Source organism: Pygocentrus nattereri, chromosome 30, assembly GCF_015220715.1.
Source record: "Pygocentrus nattereri isolate fPygNat1 chromosome 30, fPygNat1.pri, whole genome shotgun sequence".
NCBI lineage: Eukaryota > Metazoa > Chordata > Actinopteri > Characiformes > Serrasalmidae > Pygocentrus > Pygocentrus nattereri.
This window is the reverse complement of record NC_051240.1, coordinates 8,159,342-8,172,692: the sequence shown is the minus strand read 5'-3', so window position 1 is coordinate 8,172,692 and position 13,351 is coordinate 8,159,342. Positions and strand designations below refer to the sequence as shown.

The window sequence follows — 13,351 nt, the reverse complement described above, 5'->3', positions numbered from 1 at the left end:
TTCTCTTCTGGTAAATTTTCACTAGGTGCAGGATGGAAAGTAAGCTCAAAAATTTTGTTGCAGTCTTGCAAATAGTGATGCTGCAAGATCCCTGGTCTTTGCAAAAACGTAGTATGCGACGTCAGCCTTCTAAAAGTCTTTTAAGAGTCTTTTTAAAAGTCTTCTAGTATATGGTTAGTTAGCATAAATTGCACTTAAATTGCATAATGTAAGATGTCCTGCAACTCACTTGAAACTCAAACTACAACAAAAACAGCACACAAGATGATTTATTGGGTGAACGAAAAGGAGACCCTCCTGACTGAATCAAGGTTGGCTGTTTCCTGAGCCATGACAACAGACATGAGTTTCTCAAAGTTAGCATTCTTTTAACCTATGTTACCTAGCCCTCTAACGCTAACAGCTGTTTAGGTGTAAAACAGCTTTTTTGTAGAGTAAAGTAGGCTATAACTGTATGTAATGGCTACAAAATAGATAAAAAACAAATATATAGTGAAGAAATCTAGATAGATAAAAACATATAAATAATAAAAAGGGTGCAAAAATGAATTACACTTGATGGGTGACTTTTTAGTGAGAATGATATGATGTAGCAAAAATATGAGCTGCTTATTGAGCTTATTAAGTGTTGTGTGCAACTTGAATTGCTTTGTCTAACCAAAATTATGTTGTAGGCAACTTGCAACTAGTTGCATGAAAGTTTCATGGCAGAACGTCAATATTACACCTAATCCCTAATAAAGACTGGCTACAAACTACAAACATTCTAATCCTTAGCATGACTGTCAACAAAGCTCTTCAGAATCACATCCGTGTGGTGACTATAGCTGTGATCATTACTCTGGAGATAACCAGTAAAATATGAAAACAATGCACAATAATATTGAATAGGTGGAAATGGGTGAGAATAGGGGGACATTGCATTTTATGGCTACTGTGTTTGTATTGTTTGCTTTTCTCATTTCATCCAGACATGCCAATGTTGATAATGATGAATGAAAGCTAATAGCTGCTAAATAGCATTTTGCAAATGGCATTATTCTGGTGGCTCCTAACTCCCATCCATTGTTAGCCACATTAGCATGTTTGGTTGAGATATTCCTCAATGCCATTTAAGAAACAAATCTGTTACATAAATCATTAATGTCCATGAAACAAGATGCCTCAGAAGAACTACTTTTGGTTCCCTTAAGAACATTTCAGTGAATGACTGAGTGTAAAGAACGTTTTTAAAGTTAAAGAACCTCCAAATCATGTAATATGTTCTCTATCAATTAAGGGCTTTGTAACTTCAAGCCAAGAACCATTTCTCAAACTTTATATTTGAGAGTCACTGTTATATTTGGAATATAAAGCCCAGTCAAAGCTTTCATCCTGCAGAAGATTAAAATGTCATTCAGGATGTCTTGTTTGTTTTATTGGGTGACTAACACCTTGTGTGAGAAAGCAGCTGGAGGCCAGAGGTTAGCTCTCACAACAGCATTTCCTTCCTAACACACGCGCTCTCTTTGGAACTCGCTTGTCTCTCCCTTGGGGAGCGCATATCGCCTGATTCGGGCTCATTGTAATTCCGCACAGTCAGCCCTGGTGCCACCGATTGCTCTGATGTTTGATTCATCCCCCCTCATTATTGTCATGATTGCGTTCTCTGCATGTCACTGGGCCCACTGTGAATGGACATGATTGGCAAGGCAGAATACTGGGGATGTGGGGCGTGGGGGTGTGTGGGGGGTATGACTGCTGTAAGTTTGGAAGGTCGATTGCTTCAATGCTTTCCTTAAGTTGTGATTGTATGCAGCTTTTCTTTGCAATTAGGGATCCCCTTCATACAGTGGTAGATGGTAGGTTTCCTCAGCAAGCCTTAATTGAAACACTTGAATTTATGACTCAGCTCATCCGCTGCCTCACCTGGCATATCTTCAGCTTGACTTCTTTATTTCAGGCACTTTCAGAAAAGGGTGTCCTTAAATGTGATTACAACTCAATTTCTAATGACCATTGTAGGTGAGTGCACTTATTGACCACTGTATAAGGGTCATAACTAGCAAGGTGCTAATGCCAATACTGTGCTGAGACTGCTTGATTCATCATGTAGTAGTCATAGATGGGGCCAGTGAATGGACATAGAAGGAAGGCTTTTCTAATAAGGTGGCCAGTGAGTGGACATAGAAAATAGGTGTTTCTAATAAAGTGACCAGTGAGTGTAAACAGAAGAGAGGTGTTTCTAATGAAATGGCCAGTAAATGTAAGTAGAAGGGAGATGTTTCCAATAAAGTGGCCAGGGAGTGGAAGTAGAAGGGAAGTGTTTCTAATAAAGTGGCCAATGAGAAGAAGGAGAAGGGAGTTATTTCCAATAAAGTGGCCAGTGGGTGTGGGAGTAGAAGAGAGATGTTTAATATGTGTATGTGAAATAAAGCGGCCAGTGATTCATTAGGATACATTACCACAATAGTGAACGACAACTCTGATGCAATTGGGTCATTCATCAACCACCTTCACTTGTCAAAGCTATATTACAGAGTCTTTAATGTGCATGAGGTCATTAAATGTCCCTTTTGTTTCAGATAGACATGCCAGGTCTAATTTAAATAGTCCTCTGTTTTCCAGACGGAAGTGTGAATAATTGGCACATACTGAGCTCCTGTCATATGGCTGTCGTTTACAATAACAGTAGAGGTGTAACTTCAACTCTTTAACTAGGCCAATAACTTTCTGTCTCCTCTTTTTCATGACCACATTCATTATATTCTTATGTATGACATGATTGTTTGAATGATTGTTTATAGCATATTAATGAGTAATTTAACGACCACATATTAAAGTGACATTCAAAGCAATTAATGCCTAAGAAAAAAGAAATGATTGAAAAGAAATTGAAAGTATAGGTGATACATTAACCACTTAACCAAAGGGAAAAATCAAGGCCTTTTTTGCTGTCCAGAAATGAGGCTTTTTTTTACTGAAAATAATATACTTTTTCAAAATAAGGACTTTTATTTTGAACATTTTATCTTGGCTAAATGATATGGTAGTCCATATTAATGTCATGTAAAACACATATACTTAAATGTAAATGTTAATGTAAACATTCATTAACATGTTATATTTATGTAACATATTGCTAATGTGTTAATTAGTGTTACCAAAATTTCACACCATTTCTAGTTTAAATACAAATACATTCAGAACAAATGCACCCAAAACTTGCCGAAATGCAGGTTTATTTTTCAATTTTTCCATAAAAATACATGACATAGGATGCATACATCAAAACCAATTCAGGTAGGAGTAAATCTGAAACATATATAAGCATGCAAATAAAAAAAACAAAAAAAAGAAAAAAGACATAAAAAACAAATGCCAGACACTACAGTCTTAACTTCTGTGGCAAATGTTACATTTTGGACAGCAGCCCCCAGTACGTGCTTAAAAGAATTGAAGACAATTTTAATCATTTGAATAGAGGGGTTCCTCTGCAGGGTTCTATCAAAATTTCTGTATAATCAAAAATGCTGAAATTAAACATGCTGGACATCAACAAGATAAGCTCAATTAAACTAAAAAGAAAAGATGTGGGGGGTGGGAAAACATCTAGAATAATAAATAGACTCTTTGTTCATTTTGTCATCATAGTATTTTTAGGAAATTCACAAAGGCCAAAGAAAGGAACTTCGTAAAGTTGATTTAGGTGGGACAACAGGAGCTACATTAAAAACACCTGTCAGTGATGGTCATAATAATTTCAACTGATTAGTTTTTTCTGCATTCATCTCCACACAATGTGAAGTGCAGCCTCTTGTTGATCTAAATTTGGGTCAATGAAATCATATATTTTTGTGTTCATTATTCTTCTATTAAATAATTTAATAAGCACATTATGAATATATTTTCAGTGCATCCAAATAAAACACATTTTAGGCATGTATGCCTCCCAAAGTCTAAATATGTCAAATGGTGTGACCATTCAACCTCACTATATTAGAAGGGTAATTTAAAATAAAATAGAAAGATGTATCTAAATGTTGCGTTCAAAACATTTAAAATCACATGTCGCAAAATAGGCAAAGTAGCATTGCGAAGCTTTTGCCTGTAAATTCTGATTTCCTCACACAGCACAAGTGATAAGAGAGGACTTTTATTCTGTTATGTTTTGAAGAAGTTGGCTGGGTGTCACGTCATAAAGATCCCAAGTGACCTTCATGGTGCAGTGCTAGAGTCAGAAGCTTCTTCATAAATATTGAAAAACTTTTGAGTCATAGTTAGGCTAATGTCAAATGGTGCAACCCCAGGAAAACAAAAACGCTTTAGCATTATAACAATAATCAAGGTTATATAAATATATATAGGTATATAAATGCAACTTTGAGTTCAAAGACAAAGGTTTAAATGAGAGCCCAAAGTGTAGTACAAAGACTAGTTTCTACACATTTCCAATAGTTGTAAATAACTTGATAATATTGTTATTAATAAGTGGTTGCACCACCTGACATTTTCTAGATGGCAAAATTACCCTGTTTAAAAATTAATTTACACCATTATAAAAGCTATAAAATAAATATCAACAAAATGCATAGATTCCTGCAGATACAAAAATGCACATCATATCCTTAAGCCATGAACAAACTCCTAGTTCTTTCACAAGAAATATATGAAAGTACTAATTGCAACTCTAATTGCAACAATTGTAACTCTGCAAGACTGTAATACTCCTTGTATTTTAGAGCTCACTAATTCACTTAATTCACTGGAAAAAGGCATGCATGACTGATATCATGACTACTGAAACTTGAGCAGCCTGAAAAGTAGTCCTGCGTCATTAAACATGCAGATAGAATTGCATTGATTTGAAACATTTTCAAGTTTAAGGCATGAGAGAGGCTGTGACCCAGTTTTAATGCCAAGTGTGGAATTAAGAGGTTCAAAGCAGCCTCTTTTCGCTTTGGTGCATGAAAACTGGCATGAGAAAATGTATTAAGTTTAAAGTTGAATGGCTGAACTTTACAGATGTTGGAAAGAGACATGTCTGCACTTGCTGGATAATTTAAGCGGCAGAGAGAATTAAAAAAAAAAAAGCATACACAAGTAAAAGCACTGCTAAGTGAATCAAATATTAACTGAAGCACAAGTATAGCCTAGCATAAACTCAGTAAAAAAACTAATATCAGGTCCAAAAACTCATCCCTTTCGAGCTGCAGGGAAACGTCTGAGGTTTGCTTGATGCTATTCTTCTCCCAAGGGGCTAAAGTGCTAATGGTAAAGCTCCAGAGTGAGAGGCCTGAGTAACAGAAATGCAGTCCAGGAGCTGAACCAAAAGAGCAGAAGGAATTAAACCTTAAAAATTTAGAAATTAAGTGTTATTCAGTTAGAAGTAGATGACTTTCCTTACATAGTAGGCCTATCTGAATACAACAGAAAACAGAACTAGCTTCTACCCCCATCTGGTGTGGAAGATGAAGGCTGAAGGGGTGAGGTGGGCAGGGGTGGTGAGTTTTGGGCTAGTATTTTGGAATTAGCTGCCCTCTCTCACTCTCAAACTCTAAAAGAGCAATGGATGCCATTTTGTTTGCACCTGCCAGAACTGAAACCACTCCAAAATGTCTGGCCAGGCATTCAGAGGCTACAGAAGAATGGATATTAGCATTCTGTGCAGAGCTGAAGCCAGATAAACTGAGCTAGTGTGCTTCCAAACAAAGCTAGCATAGTGTGCTTATAGGCCACAGCCATATCAAAGAACCCAACTGCAGAATTGAATACTAAATCACATACAGTATGTTAAATCAGTTCACTAAGTGTGGATGTTAGTCATTTAGCATCAAAGATAGCTTAGTCATTTACATCACAGCTGTCCTCCTAAGGAGATGACCACTTTTAAATATACATTATTTGATTACACTTTACCGGATGGCAGGATGTTTGAGGCTACATGAGCCATTAACTTCCATAAACTTACAAAAACATTTATAAAGTTTATTTACAACAAGTGTTAGTTGTCGTAAGTGTGTTATGAGCATGATGCTTGTTGGAATAAGCCTTCATGAAAGCTTACATAGGTTTATATCATGAAAGGCCTATGTAGATGACATCCTTCAGTGTTACCCAGCAATATCTCCACTGCCGTAACAGAATCTTGAAGCTCAAAAATAGCAACTTTGCAAGAGAACTTTTTAAATGACATGAATTTACTTAGAGTTTAGTTATTTTGTTATTTTTATTAGTCCACGCATCACAATGTTCTCACACAATGATGTAACATGAAAACTGAAAAAACATAGAGTTACAAGGCTTTGATATGACAGCAACGAATCTGTCTTGATTATACATCAGCATGAGAACCACTCCAGGTACAAATGGTCTGTATATGTACAGCAATATAATACAAAACACACCTTTAAATCAGAACTTTGTTCATTTGCCCTGATTGCTCTGTTTGATATCAGAATGATATTTGCTTAAGAAAACACAACCAGGGCAATTTAAAACAATAAAAAAAAATTAAACAAAAAAAAAGGGGGGGGGGATTCCCCATTCACCAAGTTTCACGTTAAGCAGATGTGCACAAGTCAAGGTTGCCATGTCGATGAAAGTATTTTACTTGGCTCATGTGTAAAGCCCCAACATATGTATTAGTAGAACACTGTTAAAAAAAAAAAACAACAACTCATTAACACTTTACTTGAATCCTACAATGTAACACTGACATTAGCATGCCATGAACACGTCATAGCAAATGTGTAGCAACTTTTTGTTTTGTTTTTATTTTTCTTCTTTTTGCATTTCACTGTGGTTCTGATGACCTCTGATTTTCTCAACACCCAGAAAAATCACACCAAAGAACCTCCCCTTCATAATGTAGATTATCACTTAATTGCTTTGTTCATACTAGTTCTCGCACAGTTGTGTCATCATGTAGTAACATCTAACAGTCCATTATAAACATGATGGGTTGGGATGGGACTGCATTGAAATAAATAATTTTTAAAATGTAGATATATTTTAGAGTAGGTTATTTAACAACATGTACATGTACAAATCTAAAGCCCTATTTGAGTTGAATTCATTTTATATGTGGAAGTTGTATAATTTAACCCCTTAATATTCCAGGCTTATAACATACTAAGGCTAATTATTCAGTAACAATACAAATTGGCTCAGCTATTCGTAGATTATGTACATTTGTAATGAAAGCCCGCTGGTGGCCATTTAAAGGGTTAAGTGGTAACCCATGAAAGCCATGATTTTAATTCAGTATGAATCTGTCTTGTCTGTAGCTTATACAAATGCCCTACGTAATAATTCTGGAGCTAATTACTTTCTATAGTTCACCAAACTCAGAGTTCCTTCAGTAGTAGTCCTGTTCAAATCGACAAGTCAGTTCTTCTGCTGTAGCTTGCATACTAATAGTGCTCCCTGGAGAAACTTCAGACTGCAAGATATTTCCAAAGCCATGCCCACATGCTTTCCTTATTAAAAACAAGGCATTTCTGTTGCTACAGCAGTTTTTTCAAAATTCAGCTAACCACTGGGACACTGAATCTGTACAGAAAATACTACACTCTGGCCATAAATGAGGATCCGAGGGACTTTCTCTCTAGGTTAGAGTTTAGCTGTTTTTTTACTGCAGTGAGTCACTTTGAGGCATCTAAAGTTCCAAAGCATGTCAGAATTAATTTTAGATTCCATTCATGTAAATTGAGAAGAATCTGTGCAGTAAAGCTGGCATTACAGTGCAGAGCAGAGAGAAATAACACAAAAGTTCTTAAGAAACTCAACTCTCTTTCTCTCTCTCTGGTGCTCTTTGACTCTCTAAGTTTTTACTAAACATTCATTTAAAATTTTGCATGATTATTGCCTTTTACATATCACTGTCGGATTACTCGTCCATCATTGATGATATCTGATTACGTTGCCCTATCTCCCAAGCCTAATTTGACCCAATTCATTAATCCTCAAATTCATGACAAGACTACTGAAACAATTTAGGTGATGAATGAAATACAAGTAGAAGGAAAATGAAATATTTAGAAAGTACCTCTTGCAAGGCAGTGCATTTTCTGTCCTGTTGGTCAGCATTTGGTAAATTGAATGAATCCACTTTACTAGCCTAATGCTAGTCTGTATGTCATTGTCTATAAGTCATGCTATTGCTATTGTTTGGAAGTGTGGTGCTTGTTGCATAATGCTGATGTAAACATCCATGCAATGATATTTTCATCCAGACTATTTGGGGTAATTTGGTGAAACTGCACAGATCCTTTATACTGGTCTAATCAGCCAGTCAAATCATGCACACATTACATTACTGGACCTGCACTGGTAAAAGAGTCCAACACAAATAGGGCTTAATTTGTATTTTCCTGGGGGCCCTAGGCAGCTGCCTACTTTTTAAAAGACTGCGCTTGGTCATGTGATGTCATATGTTGTTATGACAGATCATGTCAAGTAATATTAGGTGGCATATTACCATTTCTGGTAAATGTCATGACAGATGTCATAATGTTTGAGGGCACAACCTTCATGGCAAATGTCATACGGTATGGAATATCTTGAAAATTCATAAGGGTGCTCTTAATGACAATTTATAATGCTGTCAAAGGCTTGGCAAAAACCTGTCATAAACATGTCATATAGATAGAATTCCTAACCCAATAGAAGAAAATATGTATACATTGTTGTAATATCTTATTTATAACAAGCGCAAATGATAATATTTAAACATATCCTGTTATAAACATGAAATTCATCATGACATATTTATGACACTTTCATTTGGCTGCATGTACATAACAAACATTTACATAAACTATAATGACATCAAACGTTAGGGGATCTATCATGACAATGACTAGTAATGATAACCTATTATATTAAGGCCACTGTAATTCATGACAGATTATGACATCTTCTGTGACATGTTTATGGCATGGTTATGTCAAAGTTGTGCAGCAGGGTTTAAGCAAAATGTTACCATCTTTTGTATTTCTTTGCACCTCTTGCTTCCAAGCCTCTGCTGTAATCAGTGACTGGATGATAGCAACGTAACAGAATGCTTAGTATCTATGGATTTTACTCGATCTGTTCAGGCTCAGCATCCATGCAGGTCTCCCAGGGGTTGCGGGGCATCTGGGGCATGGAGAGGAGGAGGAGGCCAATGCCGCTGAGGAGGAGCAGGACGAAGCCTGCGCAGGCACAGGCGAAGGACCAAGAGTAATAATATTCCATCCAGATAGTTTCTTCGCTCTCAATCATCCTATTCACTGACTGCCTCATCACCTCCACTGAGATGAAGGCACACAGCCCTGAGGAAATAGAAGAGAGAAAGAGCATGAGGAGGTAAATAGAGAATTAAAGTAGAATCGCCCCATTTCTGTCTCTCATTGACTTCCCTCAACTTTCCTAAACTTTTTAACTGCACCATACGTGTGTAATATGAGTGCTTTGGTGAAAGATGTGTGGGGCAAGGCAAGTTTATAAATAGAATCGACTTGTAAACATGGAGTCAGAGCAGACTGCTGTCCAAACAGTCTGCACTGATGGCATAACAAGTCATGCCAAGGCAAAGCTCGGCTCATGTATAGGACCAAGCCAATGTTATTAAGGTATAAACCACAAAAGCAATATAACAAGTATGTGTTTTGATTTTATATTACATATCAGTGGAGGTTTGGGGTTTTAATTACGTTTTTGAACTATAAGAGACAATAAATTAGTGAATGACTTTTTTAACACCCAACACAACCTTAATTAGGCAATAATAATCAAACTAGTTACATTTACTGAGGGGAAGGTTTATTTTTTGCAATCTGTCCATTTCAATTAAAACCCTTTAACTTCTTAAAATCCCAGGCTTAATACATAGTAAGGCTTGCAATTCGGTAACTACAGGGACTTAGTGAAACTATAAAATAAAACTTTGGGTGCACCAGTGGGCCCTGGCCATGTAAGGCCATTAGCCTGCCCAAACTTTTATTAGTCAATGTTAATTTGTATCTATATACAGTGCTTTTTACAACAGGCATTGTCACAAAGCAGCTTTACAGAAAAAATCGGTGTCCAAGCCACCATGAATAAGTCAATTGCCAAGTGGCAAGAAAAAACTGCTTAAAGGCAAGAGGAAGAAACCTTAAGAGCAAACAAGACTAAAAAAAGGAGCCCATCCTTATCTGGTTGACACCGTATTACACACTTTTATAATTTAAGAATTGTTTTGCTTATAATTTAAGAATTTTGTTTCGATGGTATTTATCTCATTATAAGCCTAGAATTTTAAGAGGTTAGTTCAACAATGATTCAACAATGCATTCTCAAGTCAAGTCAACCATATCATCATCTCCTCCATACAATGACATTTTATAAGAACAAATTTAGGTTTTCCTCCTACAATTTGTTTGCTGTCATGTGGGGGTTTTGCTTTGCCTTTCTCACTAACATACAAGCAGTTTTATCTGAGTTTTCCTGGTCTTCCAGATCTCACCTTGACTTCCACAGCTCCCCTTAACTACCTGACAATTTCTAATTACTACTCTTGATGTAACGAGTTCTAAGTCAATTAAGGTGTAACAAGTTAATTAAGTTCTGCAACTTTACAGCTGGAAGAGGGTCCAAACTTTGGTAAATGCCAAAATTGCTGTTTGCTACTATTAACCTACATTTAATTAATAGTTAATGCAGTCAACAGGTACAAATAGTGATAAAATGATAACACAAAGCTCTGTAACATTAGTTCAAACCAGGCCTTAAAATATCTTTTGTGTGTGTTAGCTCTGGAGGCAGCTCTTCACCTTACGACTGTGACAAAAATGAAATGCACCTGAAGTCATGGCACTGCCTGAAGTACAGCTTTTCAGACTAGTCTTTCAAGTCAAAATGAGCTTTCAAGTGACTGCTGGTAGAAACTTCCATCACCCCTTTTGAAAACTGTTTTCATTATGGTGAAGGAGAATCTGGGAGTGTCTTTCTTTTCCATATTCAAAATCTATATACCAGACACAGCTCCGAAAATAGCTTCTACAGTACTGTGCAAAACTGTATTTATAGCTATTGATCTGTATTCAGATTCACATATACCTGATTCTGTTAATCACAATTAGGACATTTCTTTTATGATTTATTTTTCCTTCAGAGTCAACTTATGACATTTGTGTTGGTTTAGGTACTAAAAGCAGTCATAATTCATTTTCTTATGAACATTTCTTTCATCATCTCTTTTCTCATCCAAACTGATGCTGTGCCTTTAAAACTTGGTGTATGTAAATGAGTTTTTTTCTGATTGGTTGCTGTATATTGTTCTGCATCCAGACAGTAGTTCGGGTCTTCAGTGTGAACATTGGAGATAAACTGTTGAAGGCCGAGCAAGCGGTTGTATGTAAAAAAAAAAAAAAAATTATTTAAATGAAGAAATTCATTCAAAACTTAGATTCCTCATATGAACTGTATGGTGTGGGAAGTGACTGGTATGTTTTCAACCTGTGAAACTTTACTACATACAGTTCTGTTATTCAAAAAAAAAAGTTGGCTTTCCATGATTAGGCTCTTTAAGTTAAATCAGGAGTGCTGCTGGTGGAATTCCCTGCAACAGATCCATGGGATGGCCAGGAACTGCTCACGAAATATCGATAATGTTACTGCTAAAATAAATTCTGCCTCCAATTTATGTTCTGTTATGTTATATGTGCATTAACAATGCACTGCTGTAGTGTTTTACTGGTAAAAACACATAACTGCTTAGACAAATAGCTTTAAACAACTTTCTGTGCTAGCCTAAAACTTTGGCACATATTTGGCGCATATGTTTGAGTAAAGGTAAGAAGAGAGGTGCTTTTTAAGTCCGAGCAAAATATTTTATGAAGCCGTATAAAAGAGAAAAAGCATAATCAAGTCACTTGTGGATGCGCTTGGGGGAGAAACTCCTCATCTCTGTCTACGGGACCAAGCAGACACCCTGATTGTCTGGGACGTCACTCAGCAATGGGGGAGACAGGGATCCTGCCGTCCCCATGAGCCAGTCAGAGCATAGCTCAGAGTGCAAGGGTACCCCAGCTACCATCAAACAGTGTGGCTACGACTCAAACTCACGTCCCCATGATAGAAACACTGCTTTTGTCATTGGAACCACTCAAGGTCTGACCTGACCCCTTCTGATTCCAAACATAAGCTTAATGGATCAGCTAGATGTTTCATATCACTATGAAATTGTAATTTGAAAGGCAGAGAAGCCGGATAGAGGCTTGCAGTCTATTTATTACAACAGCTCCTACAGTCTGAAGTGGGGTTTTCTCAGGAAAATTGAGGCTCCACATGAACACTCTATGAAGTGACATGGCAAAATATATTGAGTGCAATATGAATTGAAATGCATTGTGACATCAGCACTGTTTTCATGGCAAACAGTCCATGGGCCGTAAGAAATCAAATATCACTGTGCAAATGGTGGATGGTAATGGCAAAATGATTTTTAATATGTACAGCTAACTCACTTGCTGTGTCCAACAACATAGGCATTCAGCATTCAGCTGCTTGGTATCTAATACACTAATACTGTCCAACAAACTGCTATGTTTTTGTTTACTTTCAGTATGAACCACATTAAGGTAAGTGAATAAGCTCCTCCGCAGAGAAAGCTACCACCTGATAAAAACAGCAACAATACCAGAAGTCTAGACACAGGCAAACAGGTATAGCACGTGTTGATCCATAAAAGCAAGGAAACACAAAGAACAAAGCAAAATTTTTAATGGCTAAAAACATATGCATGTATATACTTAGATACAAAGAGATATAAAGTCACTGACCACCTCTTTGTTTCTACACTCATTGTCCATTTTATCAGCTCCACATACAATATTGGAGCTTTTTGTAGTTCTACAATTACAGACCGTAGTCCGTTTGTTTCTCTGCACACTTTTACCCTGTTCTTCAATGGTCAGAACACCCAAAAGGGCCATCACAGAGCAGGTATTATTTGAGGAGTGGATCCGACTCAGCAATGCGGTGACACTGACGTGGTGGAGACATGTTTGGTGTTTAAAAACTCCAGTAGCACTCACTGCAGTGCTGAGAAACATCCACCAACCAAATTATACTTGCTCTGTCATAGTCCTTTAGGTGACCTAACCATTAAAGAACAGTGTAACAAAGTATGCAGAGAAACAGATGGACTGAAGCGTTATATATGAAGAGATATACTGACATGACGACTGGCCTTGACTTACCAGCAAATGCGTAAAACATGCCAGCTGGTTTGTGGAGATAATCTTTTCCTTTCATTGTGGAGCCCAGCATACAGATAGTTCCCAGAATCATGAAGGCCAGACTGAAAACAGCAATAGCTGCAGCTGATATGTTGTACTCTGTG

At 36.9% G+C, this 13,351-nt stretch overlaps 1 protein-coding gene across 1 annotated transcript in view; it reads right to left on the bottom strand.

Annotated features, from left to right (window-relative positions):
- Window positions 1–3,204: 3,204 nt before the first annotated feature.
- cacng1a (calcium channel, voltage-dependent, gamma subunit 1a) overlaps window positions 3,205–13,351 on the bottom strand; it is a 30,867-nt gene continuing 20,720 nt past the window's right edge. The window contains exons 3-4 of the mRNA XM_017692986.2: window positions 13,209–13,346; window positions 3,205–9,296 (exon numbers count right to left, since the gene is read on the bottom strand). Coding sequence (XP_017548475.1) covers window positions 9,064–9,296; window positions 13,209–13,346 — 371 coding nt within the window. The 3' untranslated portion in view covers window positions 3,205–9,063. The remainder of the gene's footprint in view (window positions 9,297–13,208; window positions 13,347–13,351) is intronic.